This window comes from Mastigoproctus giganteus, chromosome 4 (assembly GCF_048544385.1).
Source record: "Mastigoproctus giganteus isolate SK-2022 chromosome 4, ASM4854438v1, whole genome shotgun sequence".
In the NCBI taxonomy this organism is placed as follows: Eukaryota; Metazoa; Arthropoda; class Arachnida; order Uropygi; family Thelyphonidae; genus Mastigoproctus; species Mastigoproctus giganteus.
This window is the reverse complement of record NC_143578.1, coordinates 93,012,780-93,029,209: the sequence shown is the minus strand read 5'-3', so window position 1 is coordinate 93,029,209 and position 16,430 is coordinate 93,012,780. Positions and strand designations below refer to the sequence as shown.

At 37.8% G+C, this 16,430-nt stretch overlaps 1 protein-coding gene across 3 annotated transcripts in view; it reads right to left on the bottom strand.

The window, feature by feature from the left end:
• LOC150086917 (VWFA and cache domain-containing protein 1) overlaps window positions 1-16,430 on the bottom strand; it is a 464,860-nt gene that overhangs the window by 430,336 nt on the left and 18,094 nt on the right. For all 3 annotated transcript variants that reach the window (XM_090372820.1, XM_090372822.1, XM_090372821.1), the window contains exon 2: window positions 3,654-3,716. In XM_090372820.1, the coding sequence (XP_090228946.1) occupies window positions 3,654-3,716 (63 nt within the window). The remainder of the gene's footprint in view (window positions 1-3,653; window positions 3,717-16,430) is intronic.

Below are 16,430 nucleotides of genomic sequence, written 5' to 3'. Positions count from 1 at the left end.
CCTCGACCCCTGCTTACCATGGTTCACACCTGGGTGGTCACCCACCATGTACTTGTGCATTGAGGTTATACCCAGGATTACTAACAGTCCCACCATTGTGTAGGTGCAAGTAGAGGATGTGGCTGTCACAGACCGTCCGGACTTCGCCGAAATTGGGTCCACTTGACTTGAGTGTCACCCGAATATCAGTTCCATCAGCGTTTTAGACTCCCAGGTAGCAAGTACAGCTTGTCTGGCATATCTGAGAGAATGTCTGTGACAACCTCAAGGACCGTATATATATAGGCAATAAACCATATGTAGAAGTAAACATTTTGATATGCTAGAGGATGCATTCTAGCTTATAGCATTAGCAACCTTAAATACATAAAGTCAGACATTAACCATTTACTTTCAGTGTACTTCCTCTACGGAGGAAGAACTGAAGTTAAGCCCAATAATTAATGTTCGCAAATACAGTAAACCCCGCTATTCGCGGGGGGTTACGTTCCTGAGAAATGTCGTGAATACTGAGTTATGGCTCCCATAGTAATAAAGGGGTTCTGTTCCAAAGTATGTAATGTATAAGAAAAACTAGTCTAAAATTTTGTCTATGTATGTATTATATGTACCTTCATAATATGACTATGTACATAGACAGCACATAGTGAAATGCAAGCATATGGCATCGAAATGAAAATAAGAAACAATGTAATGTTTATGTAATATTTAGATAATAAGAAACAATGTAACATGTAACATTTATTAGAAATTTCAAACAAATCTTTCAAACCAGCGCCTTTGCTATCTAAAAAACTTATCCCGCCAGTGCTATCACCAGTTTCGCTAAAGTGTTGATAAAGGAGTTTTGCCTTTTCACGAATGATGAGTGAACTTAACAGAATTTTATTTTGAGTTCGGTCTTCTATACACAGATTTAAAGCTTTTTCCATCTTTTCTAATTTAACATGACGAGTTACAGACCAAATTTTTGAAGCAATTAGTGTGTTTTCACGGACACTACGGCGGATTTTTTCTTCCGATTTTTTGATTGATTGTACCGTTGACTCATTGATTTTATAATGTTTTGCCACTGAGGAGACACTTTCACCATTAGAAATTTTGTCTAATAACTCAATTTTATTCGCTAATGTCATCACCTTCTTTGATATTTTCACATTTCTCTTGTTATTCGTAGCCATATTTTTGTACGGATTAGAAAGAACTTGTCCACAATAAAGTCACTTTCTTCCGTTAACACACTCGAAAAGGTCTGTTTTACACTGCAAAACGGTAGATTTATCACTTTGGTAAGCATATCAATTTATAACTTGATAAATTTATTCAATTTATAAGCGTATAAATTAAAAGCAAACGACGAAACCTTCCATGACAAGCACATAACAAATACTGAACAAGGATTAGCGAGAAACATCCACACTCGCGATTTTGTCAACCCTCTCCCACTTACCCACCCACTGAGCACTGTTTTGATCGGGAAAGATAATTTTAGCCACGCCCATGTTTTTTTATGGCAGAAAACATTCACGGCGCTTTAAAATTCACATTTTATTAGGTTTCATTTTATATTAAATCAGCGATCGCAAATACAGATACCACGAATAGCGGGGTTTACTGTAACTGCTTCTTCCTATTTCATTTGAGCTGAGTTATTCAAATTTTAATGTTTTCCTAAGTTTCGTAGGATTCATCACTATTGGCAAATTATGCTAAAAGAAAAATTTTCTTATACCTGAAACAACTTTGGTCTCATCAGCTAACAGAAATAGCAAAGGAATGTAACAAAAATTGTGTGTGTGTGTGTGTGTGTGTGAGAGAGAGAGAGAGAGAGAGAGAGAGAGAGAGAGAGAGAGAGAGAGAGAGAGAGAGAGAGAGAGAGAGAGAGAGATTGTGATTTCTGATACAACCTAACTCACAGTAATATTACATTTAATAGTCATGTACATGCTTCCAAACTGTAATTTCAACATTCCACACAAATTAAAAAAAAAAAAAAAAACTCACACACAACACAACCAGAATAACTGTAGACACTACTAATACTATTTCTCACTTCAAAACTGTGTTAACCTCCTACAATTTTCTGCTTGATATTCCATATTACCAAGTGACTCAGCAAACAAGGCTTCTGGGCAATTTTAGCCTGTTTTGGAGTTCAAAACAAGTTAAATGGAAATAATGGGTTAAAACAAACAAAATTGGAAAAAACAAATTGGTTATAATGGGTTTTAACCCATTATAACCATTATAACAAGCAAAACTGGAAAAACAAATTGGTTAAAACAAAATTGGAAATAATGGGTTAAAACAAACAAAATTTGTTTTAACCATTATGTCACTTAGTGTATTTTGCATAACAATAAACAGAAAAGCTTCAACGTTTAAACATCTATTAGAATTATATCAGTGAATTTTAGCATTCCTCCAGTACGGTATTCACTTCTTATCTGTATCATTAATTATTTATTAACACATTGACTGCCACTGATACATATACACATCAAAGTGATGTGTGGTGGCACACATATATGTAGCCCTTCTTAAGCAGTCAATAAACTAGTGCTGTAAAAGTAATGGCACATGAAATTAACAATTGCTCAATATCAGCACACTATACTGATATTAAGCAGCTGCACTTGATTTTTTTTTTTTTAATCATCAACCATGTGCTGTAAAAACTTGGTATCCAATTTTGTTTGTTTTTCACTTGTACTGAGGTTAGCTTATATACATAAAATAAACTTTTGATAAAATTTTAAGGTTTCAAATTATAAAAAGTTTATATGTATATAGACTAGCCTCAACAACTGTGTACTAAGTACCCAACTGATAATAAACAAACAAAAAAAAAAAAAAAAAAGAATTACTACAAATAGTGTAGCATTCAGTGTGCTGATATTGAGCAATTGTTAATTTTGTACTTTTGCAACACTCATTTACTGAACGCTTAAGAATGACGCATAGGTGCATAATGGCACATCACCTTGTTTGCTGGTTGATACATATCAATGGCAGCAAATGTGTTAACTGGAAAAATCACCAATAAGAAATATTTCTTTACACCACATTCGTCAAAAAATGTCCAATCCTGTGAGAGTTTCCCATAGAGCTTTGTTTCTTCCCCCCCCCCCTTTTTTTCAATTTTATTACCTGCAGATTTGACCGAAGGTGGTTGGAAATTTTTTTCTGGATAACAAGACTGTTGTGTCTAATAATGTTTTTGTTCTTATTACATAATATGATGTAAAAATTAAGAATAAAATTTTATAGTTTCCTCTTTTTAAACTATTTCTTGCCCTTTATTTTCCCTTCAAAATACTGATTGGTGTATATTAATTATACAAAGAAAACCACAACAACATATAAGATTGCTTTCTGGTACTTCTAGGCAATAATTAAGCAATTACAAATTATTTCAATACTGAGGTTTCTCATGTTTAAAATTTAAATTATATAACTTAAGAAAAGGTATATTATTTGGATGGGTATTAACATCAACAAAAGTGTAATTCTAAAATTATCTTATTTTTTATGTTGATTTTAACGTTTGATTATAAATTATCTGTTACATCCTAAAAACAGATTCAAATTCCTTCTAGAAACTATTAAAAATATAACTGATTTAAATAAGAAAAACATGGTGCACAGCTTACATCTTTAATTTGTTCTTCTGGCTTGACTGACACAGTGACAAAGTGCAAAGAATCGTAAATTGCCTGAAATATAAATAAATTTTTCAATATGAGAGAAGTAAATTTTTTCATACAAATATTTGATGCACTGCTATTATTATTTTTAAAAAAGTATTATTAATATTGCTTAGAGACAAGTGACCAATAAAGTGCACCTAGGATGAACAAAATTTTTAGTCAGTATATTTTGTACATAATCCAGTGTACAAGATGGAGTCCAAAAATAACACCCCCCCCCGCCTCTCCCTCAAAGTATCTGGTTTCTCAGAAGACACTCCTACCATCAATCAGTTTGAAGTACTGACTGTTTTGTGCAAGCAGAAATGTTCTTCTGCTCCATGTGCCTTGTCCACAGCAAAGTTCTTCCAATGATGTTTAGGGTAGTGTTCTGAAACCACAAATTTTTCAGTGGAGAAACAGTGTGCACTCATTAGCTTTCAGCTTGTAAAAGGCAAGAAAGCCTACAAAACATCATGAACTCACAGTCTGTGGTTATTCTGTGATTTCTGATGGTATGATTTGCTAATGGGTTTGTAAATTTAAATATGGCAGACAGGCAGTTCATGATGAACCATGGCCTGACAAAACCTGCACATCAGAAACACCTGGAAAATACAATTCTTGCTGTGTGTGTGTGTGTGTGTGTGTGTGTGTGTGTGTGTGTGTGTGTGTGTGTGTGTGTGTGTGTGTGTGTGTGTGTGTGTGTGGAAACTGGTTATGGAAATTGACAACGAAGGACATCTGTTACATCTGAGGAAAGTTGCACCTTATTCATAGAACAGCTTTCTACATCATACATGAAGATCTGGAGAAATAAAAGGTTGGTGTGTGTATGCATGTATGCACACAGATGCACTGGGTTCAGTGGAAGTTTATAACAGCAGGCTCAATTGGATCCATCTCCAACCCTACTAGTACGTTATGTAGCAGAGACAGGGACTTCTGTGCTGGGTAGTCCGATGAACAATGGAAACATGAATCTCTATCACAAAAATTTTTGGGTGGCTGCATCAGCTAAGGTTATGTACACAATTTTCTGGAACAAGAAAGGCTTAATCCCACAATGTGTTGTTCTAAAGGGTGTTATAAAAACTAGACAGTATTACTAAGACCGTCTGAAGAACCAACTTTTGCCTATGTTTGAGCAGTCATTCCCACCTGGCCCCATGAAATTTCATTTACACCAAGACTGCATTTGGCTCATAAGACCAATGCTGTCATAAAATTTGTGTGTGACAAGAGGGACTGAAATGCCTCCACACCTCCATATTCTTCAAATCTGACTCCATCAGCCTTATGGTTGTTTAACAAACTAAAAGAGGTCCTAGTGAAATTAAGTATCCATCCAGAAAGTCAGTGGGAACAGCAATATACCAGAGGACACAACAACCCACAAAGAAGACAGACTGTACAATGTAGACAAAAAGGGAAACTAGAAAAGTAGGTTCAAGCCTCTTACAATGGAACAATCCTATGAAAAATAAATGGAGGTTATTTCTAAACCACATCTCATAATTTTAACAAAAGATACTTCACAAATTATAATAACCTATTTTACAAATCTGCTCTATCCAAATTGAAAGTACAGTCAGTCTTCATATAACATATGTTTATACTACACAAATTGGCTTATGCACAGCAGTCGAACGCAGCGGAATCACAACAGCTGAACGCAACACTTACTGCATTGTTTACTCAGTTTTGCTACACATGCACTGCTTTGTTTGTGTGGATCAAACGTGCCTCCTAATTTTTGTTCTTTTTATACTGTAATTGTGCTTTATTCACTAAAAATGAGTAAAATACTTGCAAACTGTGTGAAAAGCTGGTGAAGATACTGCAGGTTCATAAAGAAAAAGAAAAGCAGCTAAGGTAAAGAAAGCCAACACGAGAACCACTGCAAACTATGGGGAAACTTGCCAGAAAAACTAGTTTGCTGCTACCGCAGTTTTCACTGCACTCTCGATAAACAGATGGTGCATGTTATCGGTAGTGGCAGTCAAGAACAATATACTGATTGACATGTCAGCGTGAGATGAAGTTAGGAAACCTTATTTTCTCACTTAACCTTTAAGGTTAAATTAGGAAATAACATAACATGCTAAGAACAATCGGAAAAAAATACAGAGAAATAAAAGCAACTTTTATAGCAGGAACAACTCAAGTGTACCAAAAGACATTAGATCAAGACACAAAGAATTGGAAGAGATGGAACTTCTGTTATCTGTTTGGATGAAAGATCAAACAAAGAAGATATCAGGAACAAATTTGCTTACGATAAAAGCAAAAAGCATTGCCAAACACAATAAATAATCGTAATAAAATACATATGTATTTTATTACGATTATTTACTGTGTTTGGCAATGCTTTGGTTACAATGTTTGTTCAATCTTGGGTGGTCGGCACCTAACCCCCTATTTTTCCCATAAGGCCTGTTATTTATATTGCACGAGGGTTTCTAGGAACACAACTACCATGTTATACAAGGCCTGACTGTACTAGGAAAATCAGAAGTCAGCGTCCCTCACCATGATGCTATTTTCGTACCACCTAATAATATGCTGTAATTACAAATGACATCTCCTTTTGCTACAGCATGTATGCTACGTATTAGAACAATTTAAAATTTAAACTTCTATTGAAAACAGATGCAAAGAAACTATTTCTACAAATGTGTGTACAAAACATTATTTCAGTAATATCATTATTAGAATAGAAGCCTGCCACATGATTTACGTTATGCTTCATATAAGTGGCCCAGCACTTCCCCCCATTGACTTCTGAGCTGACAAGAAATTCTCCAATGTTCTTTTGGGTAAAAAAAAAAATGTCAATGTCATTAGGAGCAAAAAAAACTTTTTTCCCTGACACTGCACACTATATAGGCATATAATGTATTTTTTTTTAAATTTGATTATTAAACATGAATTTTGAGAATGAGGCGGCATATTTTTTAGACAGTCAACCTGCATGGATTACTTATATTAAAAAGATAATGCTGGTTTTAACTTACAAAAGCATGACATCTTCACTGACCTTAAGAATCTTGACCAGATCATATGAAAGGAATCTTGTATATTTTAGTATTAGCCAAAAACATAATAATTAATTAAAAATAGTGAAAATTCCATCCTCAGCCATTTTACTTTCACCTCTTGAAGCCTTGTACCTCAATCAAATCTCTTCTAAAGTGTTTAGATTCCATGCTTTGTAGCATATATATTCAAAGTATTTCCTTATCTGGATAATTGCTTATCTTTATTATTCCTTATCAGATTTTCTTATCTGGCACCTGCAAGGTTGGTTGGTTGGTTGGTTGGTTTAAATGGAAGCTTATTGGCACAAGGGCAACTAAGGCCAAATTGTGCCTGTCACGGTAATTCTGCCAATTACCTGCAAGGTGATCTGATTGAGGTGTATAAGGCCTTGAATGAATTGAGCAGGCTTAATGCTGATGGGATTGTTCCTCTTGCTCAGATTACAAACCTGAGGGGGTATAGATTCAAACTGAGGAAAGACAATTGTAGAATAGATGTGCGGAAGTTTATTAAAATCATCTTGAAGAAACACTGCTTGGCACTGATCTTTAACTCTACTGATCTTGACATCATCTGCAAATTATGAAAACAAACCATGTATCACTTCATGAACACCATATAGGAAAATCAGAAACAGCAGTGGTTCCAATACCAATCCTTGGAGAAAACCACTTCTCACATTAGCCCAATCTGAAAAATATCCATTAATTGCAACCCTCTGCCTCCTGCCCTACAGCCAGAGGCATATTCAGGGGGGTGGGCAGAGAGGGCATATGCCTCCCCTTAAACAAAAATTTGAAATTAAAGAAAAAGAACACGAAGCATTCTAAAGACAAACTCAAAAGCCTGGTCGCCATGTCCCCTCCTTACGATGATACCTGGACCTGGTCGCCATGCCCCCTCTTACGATGATATCTGGATATGCCACTTTCTACAGCCCTGTATCAATCCAAGGATCTTCTCTGCGATTTGAATACCTTCTAGCACGTACAGTAACCTCTCATATAGGACCAAGTCAAATGCTCTGGTAAAATCCAAGTAACAATATCAAAATTATTTCCTGCATACAGCAAATGAGTGACTGTCAAAAAAACTAAACAGGTGATTTCAACATGATTTTCCCTTTACAAAACCATTGTGTATCATAGAGAATTCAATTTTTATTTAAATGATCCTGTATTACACTCTTGACTCCATCATTTTCCCTACCAGTGAAGCCAGACTGAACGGCTGATAGTTATTGGCAATACATTGGCACGTCGATTTCTCATGCCAGCTCCCTCAAAATGACTGAGTACATGCGTTCAACTCTTTCTTTTTCATTTTCTTTTTTTATTCACAAAGAAAAATAAAACATTTATCTGTCCATGGAAGTATCTACAGAAAGGGCATACAGCACAAACAAACATGGGCATCTATGACAGCTTGAAGTGTCAGGTGGATGCCCTCGAAGGAATTAAAATGGGGAGTCGATCAAGTTCTCAGCTGCCGAACTCAATGCCAGAGCACACTCTTATGTGCCAGGCAACACAGTGGTAACCTTCAGAGCAGAATGCGCTTGTCTCACAGGAGCTAGTTATAGTTGGTGACTCAGTTGTCAGGAAAACGGGAAATATATTGTGCAAAAAGGATAGTTGGAATAGGACCAGGATATTAGCATTAGCATTAGTAGAGGCATTTGATGCAAGAAAGCAAGCTTATGCAGCATCAGCCAAAAAAAAAAAAAAAAAAAAAAAAGTAACATAAATAAATAAAAATAACCACTCCCACTTCACCCCTCTGTTCGTTCGAAATACCTGTCCAGCTGAGCCTTAAACTTATTTAGGCTATCAACTTTCATTTATCTGCAGATTCTTAATGCATGAAGAATCACTACTGATAATCAAATCAAGAGTATTACTCCCTCTAGTTGCCTCCCGAACATGCTGATGTAGAAAACAATCATCCAATAAATCCACAAAAGCCTTGCTACTGTGTGAGTGACCAGCCCCCAAATTCCAGTCAATATCTGGGAAATTAAAATCCCCCATTATAAGACTCTCTGATTTACTGGCCCACTCTATTTCTCCGAACAGTTTCTTATTATACTCATCAGAGTCATTAGGCCTATAGCACACTCCTACTCTCAATTTTGATCTCCCAATGCTTATGTCACACCAAACTGACTCGACACTGCACTGTCCAGCGATGTCGACTGGCTTCACTTCCTTGGATTTTATGTGTTTTTTAACTAATAGCATAACCCCTCCTCCCTTCCTATCCTGTCTATCCTTTCTGTAGACATTGTACTCCCCAAATTCCAGTTCTGCATTTCTTATATCTGTGTGACACCACGTCTCTGAAATCCCCACAATATCTGCCTTTGATGTTTTGAGCAATACCTCAAATTCATCAAATTTATTTACTAAACTCCTAGCATTGGTGTACACACAAGTATACATGCACCTGTTCTTTTTCTTAGCTACCCTAACACAACCCATGTGTTTACTTGTACCCCAATGATTCCCAGCAGTCTCTGAAATATCCTGCATCTTATTTTCCAGGCTGCGGCTCATTCCAATAGAAGCAGTGCAAGAATCACTTTCACCTCTGCCAGTGGCTACTGTTAATCTATTAGTCCTTGTATCCCCCCAATCTAGCAGTTTTCCGACCCACCTAACATTGCCTCGATAGCATCAGCAAACATTCTTGCACCCTTTCTATTTAAGTGTATCCCATCCCTGTAGAAGCAGTCTCTCCTGTTAACAAGTACAGACCAGGCTGAAAAAAATTCTACCCCTTGAGCCCTGCACAATCTTTCCAGGGCCGAATTGATTGACAGGGCTCTCATCATATACTCCCTCCTATCGTGTCTGGGCAGAATTGCAGACACTTTCAATTTCAACCCTAATTCACGGCTTTTTTTCATCAGTGACCTGTACTTGTCAAGTAATTCCGCCGGTCTTCTACTCTTAATGTCATTAGTGCCAACGTGTACAACTATATCACCTTTTGTGCCCTTAAAAGATGATATCCGCTCTACAACGTCATCAACTTTTGCCCCTGGCAGACATACCCTGGTCCTATTCCACCTATCCTTTTTACAAAGCATGTTTCCCGTTTCCCTGACAATAGAGTCACCAACAACTACTAGTTCCTTTGGGACCAGCGCATTCTGCCTTGGGGGTTGCCGCTGTGTTCCGCGATGACCAAGTGCAAGCTCTGGCATTGGTGTGGGCAGCTGAGAGCTTGATGGGCCCCTCACTTGTAATCCTTCGAGGGCATCCACCCTATCCTTCAAGCTCTCATATAGGCCCATAACAACGCTGAGTTGTCGGCGTATATGTCTGCCAGTAGCATAGATTGATGACACTGTAGAGCAGATATCATTTTTAAGAGCACAAAAGGTGATATCGTTGTACATGTTGGCAATAAGATATTAAGTGTAAGAGATCGGCAGATTTACATAACAAGTACAGGTCAATGCTGAAAAAAGTTGCAAGTTAGGGTTAAATTTGAAAGTGTCTGCAATCCTGCCCACACATTATAGGAGGAAGCACAGGATGAGAGCCTTGTCAATCAATTTGGTCCTAGACAGATTGTGCAGGGCTCATGGGTAGAATTTTTCTCAGAATGGTCTGTGCTTGTTAACAGGAAAGATTGCTTCTACAGGGATGGGATACACTTAAACAGAAGAGATGCAAGAATTTTTGCTGATCCTGCCGAGTCAATGTTTTTTTTTTTTTTTTTTTTTTTAATGAAAACTCCAAACACCAAAGGTATTAGAACCTATAGTACTTAGTACCGTGCTTGGATTGCAGGTTGAGAAGATATTTGTTGACATTAGACTTGAACTGCTGTAGACTGTAATTTTCAGGAAATATGTAAGGAAAGTTGTTCCAGAAAACGGCAGTTGAATGAATAAATGAGGGAGATGAAACGTTGGTTCTGTGAGTTTGCAGTTGGACAGTAAATGGATGTTGGCTGGTGGCGGCATATGTTCGGACTGTTTTGAAAGAGAGAGCGGGAATTATAGAAGCCAATTCAGAAGAACAGTGCCCATGGAAGTATCTGTAGAAAAGGCATCCAGCAGAAAGAGTATGTCTATGAGATAGTAAGTGGAAAGACTCTGTTAGAGATGTATCATTAATTAACCTAACTGCCCTCTTCTGAATGGAATCTAGAAGCCTGAGAGAGGCTTTGGGGACACCGTCAAAGATGTGGAAACAGTATTCCATGGTAGGGCGGATTTGTGATTTGTACAGAGTGAACAGCTGTTTGGAAGAAAAGTAATGCAGAGAACGAAAGAGAAAATCAAGTTATTTAGATGCACAGGAAGAAATATTTGTAATGTGCTTGTGCCAAGAGAAATTAGAAGTCAGGGTAATCCCCAAAAGAGATATATCATTTTGCCTAGAAATCAAAGTGTCACCAAAGATAAGCATAGGAGCAGAAGAATCCTTTTTGTGAGATATAAGACAAGACTGAGTTTTAGAAGGATTGAAATCAACAAAGTTGTCTTTGCCCCACTGGAGAATTACCTGGAGATCGGCATTTAAGGAATTGGCAGCAGATATTCGAGAACTTGAAGCTGATTGAGCAGGACAAGATTTCTCAAAATGGAAAGTGGAATGCAATGTGCTATCATCGGCAAAACTATGGATAGGATTTCCAGTCAATGGATGAAGATCATATACAAGATAAAAAGAGTGGGGAAAAAACTGAACCTTGGGGGACACCAGCATTAGTGGAGAAGTTAGAAGACAGAGAGCGATCTACCATCACCCTCAGTGAGCGATCAGAGACAAAACTGGATAACCAATTAGAAAAAACAGTCGGCAAACCATAAGATGGAAGCTTGCTTAGAAGACCTTTATTCCAAACATGATCAAAAGCCTTTGAGATGTCAAAAGCAACTGCTTGTGTATCACCAAACTTTTCCATTAAATTTATCCATAAATGAGTAACATAAGCCAGAATATCACCAGTGGATCAACACTGACAGAATCCATACTGGCGATCGTTGATCAGACAGAAGGTTTCTAGGTAGTTTAAGAGTTGGCAGTTAATTGATTTCTACATTACTTAAGAAACAGTAGAAGTAATTGCAATAGGACGATAATTGGATGGGAGGGATTTGTCACCCTTTTTAGGAACTGGCTGGATATGAGCAAATTTTCAAGCAGAAGGAAAAAGGCGGCAAAGAACAGGAGTAAGTTCAGGAGCACAGGTTTTGAGAATAAGTAGAGAAATACCACCAGGACCTGGAGCTTTCTTTGCATCAAGATTCTTCAAAATCCTTCTGACATCCTTTTGATGAAAGACCACATGAGGCATCGAATGGAGTGTGCTGGAAATGGTAGGAGGTGTTTTACCAACATTATTAATACATGAGTTGGAAGAAAAATGGGATGCTACCAGGTCAGCTTTATCCTTGGCTGAAGTGACAACAGAACCATCTGGTTTTGACAGAGGTGGGAACAGAGATGGATAAAAGTTGTGGCCAAAAGCTTTGGCAAAAGACCAGACTGCTCGGCTACCATTAGAGCAAGAAGCAAGTTTTCTACTCTTCACCTGTTCAAAATATAGTTCGGACTGATTAATAACGGCTTTACAATTGTTGCGAGCTTTGGTGCAGGCAGAAAATGAAACTGAATATTTGGAAACAAGCCAATTATGAGATGCGATGTTCTTCTCTTGAACAAGCTTAGCACATTTATTGGAAAACCAAGGTTTATATAAAGGATGAGATTTTAAAATGGAGTGTGGAATAAAGGATTCCATTCCTACAAGATCTGAACAAACATCAGAAGTTTTGAAACAGTAATCCAACCAAGGAAAAGAAAAAAAGAAATCTCGCAGGTCATCCCATTTTGCATTCTTGCAATGCCAAACAATACGAGGTTGGAAATAGCAATGAGATAATGGCTCCATTCAAGAAGAGACAATCACCAATTTGTGATCTGAAGTGCCTAAAGGACCACTCACTTCGACCGTGTACTTAGAAGGGTTGTTTGTGAGAAAAAGATCAAGCGTGTTGGCTGTATGGTTAGGACTGTCCGGTATTCCTATAGGTAAATGAACAATCTGTGCAAGGTCATTAGTAATTGCAAAAGCCTCAGCATCACAACCAGACTTCCATTTTCTAGTCACACCGACCCAGCTGGGTTCGTATGACTAGAAAGTGGAAGCCAGCTGGAGTTGTGAACATTAAAATCACCAAGGAAAATTACCTTACTGTTAGGAAAGTTGGACTGGAGAAAGTCAAGCTGAAAAGAGAGGAAGTCGAGCTCCAAGTGATTAATGGAGTTGGGAGAATGGTAGAGACAACAGATGAATTTGACACAATAAGGTAGAGAGATATTAAGCCAGAGAAGATCGAAAAGAGGAGATTCCAAATTACCAAGTCTCTGACAGGGAATATCAGAACAGACATATGCACAAGTACCACCTTTGAGGCGAAAGGAATCATACAGCGAATAATTTGGGCAACTGAGATGAGCAGTGGTTGAAACAACCAATAACTGAGATTCTATTAGAAAAAGTATGGGGTTTGGCAGACTGCAAGTGGAAATGGACATCATTGAGATTAGAATTGAGACCACGTATATTTGTGAAATGAATTAGGAAATGTTTGGGAGGTTTAGATCTTTTCGCAGATAAGCTTACTCTATTAGTTTGACAATTCATGGTGTATTTGATAGTAAGAAAAAGTGTGGGGAAAACTTCTGTATGAAGTAATGAAATTTTTGGATACGGCGAACACATGGTAAAAATATACCCAGATCCTCGACATAACGTGGCCTCAACAATGAAGTAATCAGATTCGGGGCAGAGAAGAATGCATGGGATTCACATAAATTATCAGGCGACACATTAGCCTATGGTAGATACAGTAAGCTAGTCAGTAATCAAGTCACAAAGGAGGTTAGGCAAGAGAAGGCAGATTATGAAAAATCTTTGGCAAAGGATGTAAAGAAAAACAGCAACGACTTCTTTACTTATATAAACTCTAAAAGGAAGGGGATGAATCAGATTGGTCCACTTGATATCAATGGTTTGACTGTGAATGATCATTCTCAGATAGCTGCCGAACTAAATAGGTACTTTGTATCTACATTCACAAAATAGGAGTTATTCAAGGAGGAGATGACCAGATATTTATCAGACTCTAACAGGGAGTTAAATGATTTTGTAATAACTGAGAGCAAAGTGGAGGAGAAATTGTTGAAGTTAAACAAAAGGCACCTGGGGTAGATGGGATCTATCCAGTTATATTAAAGAAGGTGGCAAAGGAAGTAAGCAAGCCCTTAGCCATAATTATGAGTGCATCCTTGAAGTCAAGAGATGTCCCCACGGACTGGAGATGTGCAAAGGTATCACCAATTCACAATGGGGGGGGTCAAAGCGTGACACGAGTAATTACAGACCTGTTAGTTTGACTTCTGTTCCAGGGAAAATTATGGAGTCACTGGTTAAAGAATCATTGCAGGATCATCTAGACAAGAGAGCAGTAATAATTCAAACACAGCATGGGTTTGTTAAGGGGAAGTCTTGTCTGACCAATTTGATTGGATACTATGATGTGGTGACAAAGAAACTGGATACAAAAAATAATTTTGATATCATATACTTGGATTTCAAGAAAGCGTTTAATACTATTGCACATGGAAGACTACTGTACAAATTAAAAAAAGGATAAATGGATGGTTGAGTGGGAGAACACACAGTAGTAATCAATGGGTACTGCTCTACGTGGACTAATGTTATTAGTGGTATCCCTCACGGTTCGGTGTTGGGCCCATTGTTGTTTTGTATATTTATCAATGATAGTGATAAAGTTATATCAAGCTTAATGTCAAAATTTGCAGTTGATACAAATGTTGGCAGGGTTCTTAATGACAGTAATGACAGTATGCTGCTGCAACAGGATCTAGAAAAGTTGGGTAGATGGGCTGAGGAATGGCAACTAAAGTTTAACATTGACAAATGCAAAGTACTGCATATGGGTAGCAGTAATGGCAGGGAAATGTACAAACTATGTAGTGTTACACCAGGGTAGTGGAGAATGAAAGAGACCTTGGGGTAATTGTGCAGTCAGGCTTCCAGAATAGCCTGACTGCACAATTAGGTCATGGGGGTCTTGTCAATGATACAGTGGTGCCTCGCAATTCAACTATAATCCGTCGCCGAATTAGAGTCGAATTGCAAATTTGTCGAATTGCGGGTCAATATTTTCCATATAAGTTAATGGAAAATTGATAAATTCGTTGTCGGAGAGAAATACACAATATTATTGACTTTACTATATTCTACCATATAACAAATGAAATTACAAAATACATAATGAGTACATACATTTCATTGAGCCTTAGATGTTGGAAGGATGTTTTATTTATCTTGTTCTACCCTTTCTCTTCTCCTCTTGGCTTGAATGGGGATGAGGAATTGATCAAGGTGGACTGTCTGTCCCTCTTTTTCAAGATAGCCTTGAAGTGATGCATAGTAGTGTTATTAAACAAGTCTTTCATTCTAGTTACAATAGCAGTGTTGGGGAAGTTTATCCCAATGGAATAAAATTTCTTTAATGGCAGCTGTTGGCATCGGTCCTTTTTCCCTGTCTTCTTCTTCAAGTGAAATTTCCTTTTCTCTCTCTTTTGCTTCCTGTTCGCTGAGTGTTTTGAGTTCTTCCACGGTTAGTTCATCATTGTGATCCTCCACAAGCTCTTCCACATCAGCCCCATCAACTTCTCCTATGTCAAGGTTCTCCGCCGTCGAAATGATTTCTCACATGGCCGCAGTTGCTTCTGATTCTTCAGCGGCTTAGACTGCATTGTTGTCATCCCGAAAAAAGGAAGCAACAAGTTTCTTCCATGATGCACGAAGGGTCCTCTGTGTCACTCCCTCCCAGGCAGTTTTAATAAGGAAATGGCGTGAAGAATATTGAACTCAGTCTTCCAGAACTCCTTCAGTGTCTTATCAGAAGAATGAGTCACGTCAAAAAGCTGTGAAAACAAAGGCTTGGCGTCAAGTTTTTTAAAACAGGCAATTACTTCTTGATCCATGGGTTGGATCAGTGATGTGGTGTTTGGAGGCAAAAACTGGACTTTGATGAAATCAAAGTCAGTTTCAAGAATGTTTGCCAAGTCTTGGGGGTGGGCACTAGCATTGTCAAGAATCAGCAGTGCTTTCAAAGGTAAATTGTTGTCAATGAGGAATTTTTTTACGTTCAGGGCAAACTCCTCAAAAATCCAATCTCTGAAGACTTTCTGGTCTACCCAGGCTTTTGCATTGGATCTCCACATCACTGGCAGTTTGGACTTGATGATTTTCCTCCCAAAGCAGCGAGGATTTTTAGAGTGGTAAACGAGAACTGGCTTTACTTTAAAGTCTCCGCTTGCATTCGCTGCCAATAACAAGGTAAGCCTATCTTTCATAGGCTTATGTCCTGGGAGCATCACTTCTTCTTGCGTGATGTATGTTCGATTTGGTAAGCGCTTCCAAAATAACCCAGTTTCATCCCCGTTAAAAATTTGCTGCGCCAAGTAGCCTTCCTTCATGATTAAATCTTCAAATTTTTTCACAAACTCTTATCTGCACTAGCTGCTTCCCCATGTCTGAGAACACTATGGATACCTGTTCTACCTTGGAATCTGTGAAACCACCCATGACTTGCCTTGAATTCATCAGTTTGATCTGAGATACGTCCTGGAATTTTCT